This window comes from Sycon ciliatum, chromosome 8 (assembly GCF_964019385.1).
Source record: "Sycon ciliatum chromosome 8, ocSycCili1.1, whole genome shotgun sequence".
NCBI classification, from domain to species: Eukaryota; Metazoa; Porifera; class Calcarea; order Leucosolenida; family Sycettidae; genus Sycon; species Sycon ciliatum.
In genome coordinates, this window is record NC_088650.1 from 23103961 (window position 1) to 23110041 (window position 6081).

Consider the following 6081-nt stretch of genomic DNA (forward strand, 5'->3'; position numbering starts at 1 on the left):
GGAGTCTGCTTACACCATGACCCCGGCGGATGCGTTCCGCCAATTTAAAGCGCGGACGCTCCGGGACGATGAGCCCGTGGATACCTACGTCACCGACCTGAAGCGCTTATTGGCGCTGTCTGGCCACACATGTGCCGACGACAAGGATATGGTGTTGCTCGAGCAATTGTTGGATGGCCTGTCCTTGGACTATGGACGGCAGGTGCGCATGGCGAGCACGGAGTCAGACCTGACTGTCACTAAGTGCGTCGCCAAAGTCCGTGCTCTGCGATCTACGGACGACTCCTGCCGCAAGCGTGCCAGTGTATCGGGAGCTGTTGCCGCTGCTGCTCCGGAACTTCGCCAATCCAGTGTGTTGTGCTTCAACTGCAATGAGGTGGGGCACGTCCAGCGCAACTGTCCACATCGCCGGTACCAGAAGGGCGGACGGCAGCAGAGGGGCAATGAGAAGCCACGCCCTCCGCCCAAGGAGCAGAGACCGCTTATGTGCTTCTTTTGCGATCAAGAGGGCCACATGAAGAGGGACTGTCGGTTGCGCCGCAAGTTCCTCGCCTCTTTGGCACAGTCCTCGGCAGCAGCTGCAGAGCCAGTGCAGTCTGACAGGTGCCTGTGCATGGCGAATTTGGCACGGCCGGGATTGCCAAAGGTCTTTGTTGATGTGTCCTGTGACACTGCATCGGGAGTCCGTGTGCGGTCCGTCATAGACACTGGTTCTACCCGGACGTTGGTGACGTCAGCACTTGTCGACCAGCTCGGGACTCCTGTGACGGCCCACACGGGCCAACCAGTGGTGGCGCTGGATGGCCAACCCTTGCGTATCCTGGGCAGTGCGCGGTTGAAGTTCGTCCGGGAAGATGATTGTGTCAGTATCCCCGCTGTCGCCATGGAGGTTCTCGTCGTTCCCAGTCTGTCTGTGGTCGGCACTGATGTTCTGCTCGGGTCTGACACTATTGCGCAGTGTGGGGGTCTGCACCTGCGCTACGATGACGATGGCAGCTTGTGCTGCGTGACGCTCGGCCAGCATGCCGACGTGACAGCTAGTGTGGCCGACGTTCCACTGCGGCATGTCAGCTGTCAGACCGACGGGGACGACATCATCCTGACGTCCGACGATGGGTCAGTACGTTGGGACGCCACGCAGCGTTGCTGGACCCTCAACTGGCAATGGCGAGATGGCAAGCCACCGCATGCACCAGTCGGCCACGGGATCGGCGAGTATTCCCGCTCCAAACTGACAGACGAGGAAGAGCGCAAGTTTGGTGCAGAGATCCAGGGCTGGATCGATGCTGGGTGGATGGTGCCTCACGACGAGGCTGTTCATGGTGCTCCGGAATGCGTCTTGCCGTTGTTGGCAGTCAGCCAGCCGCACAAGGCCAGCACACCTGTCCGTCCGTGTCTGGACTACCGGCTACTGAACGAACGACTGATCTCAAGTCCTGGTCTAGACGCCCCAGCATGTGCCGAGACGCTGCGGTCGTGGCGCGTCAAGGGCCCTGATGGTTATGTCCTGGTTGATCTGAAGAAGGCATACCTTCAAGTTCGTGTTCACCCTGATCTGCTGCGCTACCAGGTCGTGGTATGGCGAGGTCGCTCTTACGTCATGACGCGGATGGGATTCGGCCTGAACATTGCGCCGAAATTTATGGACATCATTGTGCGCTGGGTGACTCGAGAGTTTGATGACGTCGACAACTATATTGACGACGTTCGTGTACCTGTTGCCCTGACAGAGACGGTGACAGCGCGCCTGGCTAGCTATGGGCTGGAGACCAAGCCGGCGGAACCAATGCCTACCTCTCGTGTTCTCGGCTTGCAGTTGTCAACGCCGCCAGATGGCCGTACTGAGTGGCGCCGCCGTGACGGAGTCAAGACAGCGTTTGATGAGCCACTCACCAAGCGCAAGGTGTTTCAGTGGTGTGGGCGTCTCACCAGCCATTACCCCGTCGTTGGTTGGCTGCGGCCCGCGTGCAGTATGGCGAAACGTTTGGCGTGCCTAGAGAGTTGCGGCTGGGACGACACGGTGTCACCTGAGTTGCTGCAGATATGTGTTGACCTGCAGCAAAGGCTCCACAATCATGATCCGGTGTGTGGTGTATGGCATGCTGATCTGACCAGTTCTGCTACTGTGTGGTGCGATGCTTCGGACCTTGCCCTCGGTGCGTCGTTGGAGATCGGGGGTGACGTGGTTGAAGATGGCACGTGGATGCGCCAAGTCAGCGATCGTCGCCACATCAACGTGGCTGAGTTGGACGCGGCCATCAAGGGCGTCAAGCTTGCAGTGTCATGGAATGTGCGGGATTTGCTGGTCAAAACCGACTCCAAGACAGTCGCTGCCTGGTTGGACCAAGTGTTCACCAATGCCCAGCGAGTGCGGACTAAGGGATTGAATGATGTTCTTATTCAACGGCGTCTCCAGGTCCTTGCTGATCTACTCGATGTAACTGGTTTACGTGCACGAATCGAGTGGGTGCCCAGTGCAGAGAACCGTGCCGACGTTCTCACCCGTGTTCCGGATTTGTGGAATCAGCGTGCCAAGTCGTTGTTGCAGCGTGCTGAGCAGCCGCCTGATGTTCCTGAGCAGCCGCCTGCTGCTGATCCGGATGAGTGTGTCGCCGCTGCGCCAAGTGTCCACCTGCCGTGTGCACTTCGTTTGACCGACATTACCGCAGCTCAGGCCGATGACGCTACGCTACAGTCCGTCATCAGTGGCCTTCAACATGATCAGCCACTACCCAGTGAGTACCGTAATGTTCGTACGCAGTTGTTGCTTGATGATGGTGTATTGTATCGGTCTGTCAAATCGCCTGTTGATGGCATTGTGATAGTTCCTGTTGTGCCTGCTGCGTTAGTCTCTGCTGTGGTTTCTAATGCTCATGAAGTGTCTGGTCATGGCTCTTGGGAGAAGATGTACTATATGTTGCGTCAGTGCTGCTTCTTTCCTGGTCTTGCGTCTGTGTGTCAGAGTTTTGTGTCTCAGTGTTTGCAATGCAGTGCTGCTAACCCTCGTCGTGGTCCGTCTGTTGCTGCTTCGCGTCATGCTATTTCTGGTCGCCCATGGGGTGAGGTGGTGTTAGATGTTCTAGAGCTTGGCTCGAGTAATGGTTCCCCCTTTCATTGTGTCTTGGTGTGTGTTGACACTTTCACCAAGTGGGTTGAAATTGCTCCGCTACAGCGCCATGATGCTGCTTCTGTTGCTGCTGCTTTTGTGCGGATGTGTCAGGTCTGGGGTGCACCAGATAGTGTTCGTACGGATAATGGTACGGAATTTTGCAATGCCGTTGTGTCTTCCCTGTTTTCGGTTATGGGTGTTACTGTTCGTACTGGTGCTGTGCGTCACCCGCAATCACAAGGGTCTGCGGAGCGCATGAATCGCACTGTGCTCGGGCTGATGCGCAAGGTTTTAGATTCGTCCACTGGTGATTGGCTGTTGGACCTTGATATGCTCTTGTACTGCTACCGTAATCGCCCCCATAGTGCAACTGGTCTGTCGCCCATGCAAGCTATGGTTGGTTGGCAGCCACCTCATCTGTTAATTGCATCCGAGCCATTGCTGTACTCGGCGAGTCATTGGGTGGATACCCTGTCTGCTCGTTCAGCACGCATTCGAGATTTGGTGGATGATGCTTTGTCCCGAACAGACTTTATCGAGCCCGTCCAACCGTGCCCTTACCAGGTTGGTGATTGTGTCCTGTTGTTGCGTCCTGACCGTCACCAGAAACGTCAGTCTGCTTTTGAGGACGGTTGGGTTGTACAGTCTGTTGTTTCACCCTCCACTGTTAGTATTTCGAAGCCTGGTCGTCGAGACAAGACTGTCAATGTCGCCCTGTTGAAGTCTGTTCCCGTTCGTGAGCCTGCTGTTCTTAATGTTCCAGCTCCTGTTGTTGCTGAGTTGCCCGAGGAGGAAGAATCGCTAGTCAGTCTAGATTGGCCTATTCCTGTCGTTCAGCATGGTTATGGGTTGCGCGATCGTGCTTCGATTCGCCCCCCTGTTCGCCTCTCCTTGTAAATTCACCTGGGGGAGAGGTGTTGTGTAATCGTAGGTGACATTTACGTTTTGTTGTTCTTTCATATTATTAGTATTTATTATCAGAGTCTAATCAATTCGTTCGTCGTTGTCAGCGTGTACACGAGGTACTGCTTGCCTTGAGTCAACAACAAGGAATTCACGAGTTACGATTGTGCTTACTACGACGTTGCATGTTGTTTGTACATTTACAATCACGTACATGCAGCTTGGCAAGTTGTGTCACGATGCAATGCACACCAATTTATTTCACTACACGTATTTCTCGTAACACATCAATTCTTACTTCGTAGGTGTTTAGGTCCGGTCTTGCGTGACAGAGGTAGTTACTCTTAGTTAGCTTTCTCCATGATTGATTCTAAGAAACACGGACATTGATTCTAGCTTCGAACTGTTTCTTCTTTAGTCCGTGGGCCAATCCTGAAAAAAGGCCTCCTAGAAAAATCTCGTTCCGACTTTTGGGCACCGCAATTTTATTGGCCACGTCTACTCTAGATACCTTACTGAGCAGGATTCCGGTTGTTGTCACTCTGACAACTTTCTGAAAGGTATCCAAAAATCGGCTTTTCCATGTTGAAAATTTCTCTCTCGGCGGCCATTGTTTTGTATGCATTCATGCATGCGCGTTGTACTACAAGTACAAGTAGGTCGCACTTACGTGCGGTAAGTACACGTGCACTGCACAGTCGACGATCCCGATGTGTTGCGCTGTACAATGCCTGCACGCACGCTGTGTGTGTGGTGCTGTGAAAATGTGATTATGCACCAGAATAGACGAAAGTACACGAATTCAGTGTTACCTGTCATGTCAAGTCGTCACGGATCTGGTACGATCTGGTACACTGCACACTCTCTGCAGGCGTGCACCCGGACCCACAATTCTAACTCTCTGCTGTGCAGGCGTGCACCTACTATACTTGGCATCTTCCTTCTCAGTTTGAACTTTCATTTCGAGATTGGTTTTTTAGTTTCAGTTTGTACTAGTATGTCTGTGGTCAAGTAGCACTAGAAGTATGCGTCGTGATGAGTTTAAAGTGTCTCATTCACGTTCGTGAGTGCGTTGAGGAGGTGAAGCCCTTCACCCAGACAACGTGGAAGAAGGTGTGTGAAATATGCACTAGTGAAGCTGTTGCCGTAGAAAATTTAGCTGAACTCAGGGAGTTATGTCGTAGTGATGTTTGGCCTGAAAACGGAGGCTTCCACAGAAAATGTTACCAGAAAATAACGAATATAACCCTCCGACGAAGGCAGAGTACCTCATCTAGCCATTCGGAAGAACTGTCTGTGCCGGAGTCGATAGAGCCAGAAGCCAAGCGCCGCCCCAGCACGCGCGCCGCACTAGCCGCGCCCGTCGTAGCTCCAGGCATGAAGGGCTGCATATTTTGTGGGAAGGAGAGGCGCCAGCAACCTGGCCGGAAGAATGTAGTGCAGTCCACAAGCAGGTGTGAATACGCACACGCTGCAGCGAAGCTGTTACACGCAGCAAACGTCAGAAAAGACGAAAAGGTCCAAGTTGCAATTGGTCAATCCGTCTCTGGAATATTTGCGCGCGAGGTTAACTACCATAAACAATGCTACAGGAATTACACGAGAGATTCAACGCTGGCACGGTGTGCCGCAAAAAATGCATCTGCCTCTGCAGAGGCACCGTGTAATCCACTGGAAGTATTCTATGGAGATGTGCGCCAGAGCTTAATGACAAACAAACAGCATTTGTCCATTGAGGATATGAGGCAACTCTATAGAAAGCATACATCTGTTGATGCCAGACGGGACAAGGTTAAAAAGGTTATGATGGACTACTTTGGGGAAGAAATAACCTTCGTTAAACCGATACGCCTTAATGAATCCGAGCGTGTATATGCAACGATGCACTGTAAATACTTTCTTCGGCTGTTATCAACCTTCGACCATCCGTCACGAGCTGGTGATGATGATGATGATGATGATGATGATGACGACGACGATGATGATGATGACGATGATGATAGCGACGACGACGACGATGACCAGGGTATGGATGAGGACGAGGCACTGGTAACTGCGGCTGCCGAAAT

The 6081-nt window shown here is 53.0% G+C and overlaps 1 protein-coding gene across 1 annotated transcript in view; it reads left to right on the forward strand.

Annotated features, from left to right (window-relative positions):
• LOC135823638 (uncharacterized) overlaps positions 1 to 4006 on the forward strand; it is a 4233-nt gene extending 227 nt beyond the window's left edge. The window contains exon 1 of the mRNA XM_065336486.1: positions 1 to 4006. This exon is cut by the window's left edge and continues 227 nt beyond it. Coding sequence (XP_065192558.1) covers positions 1 to 4006 — 4006 coding nt within the window.
• The last annotated feature ends 2075 nt before the right edge of the window (positions 4007 to 6081 follow it).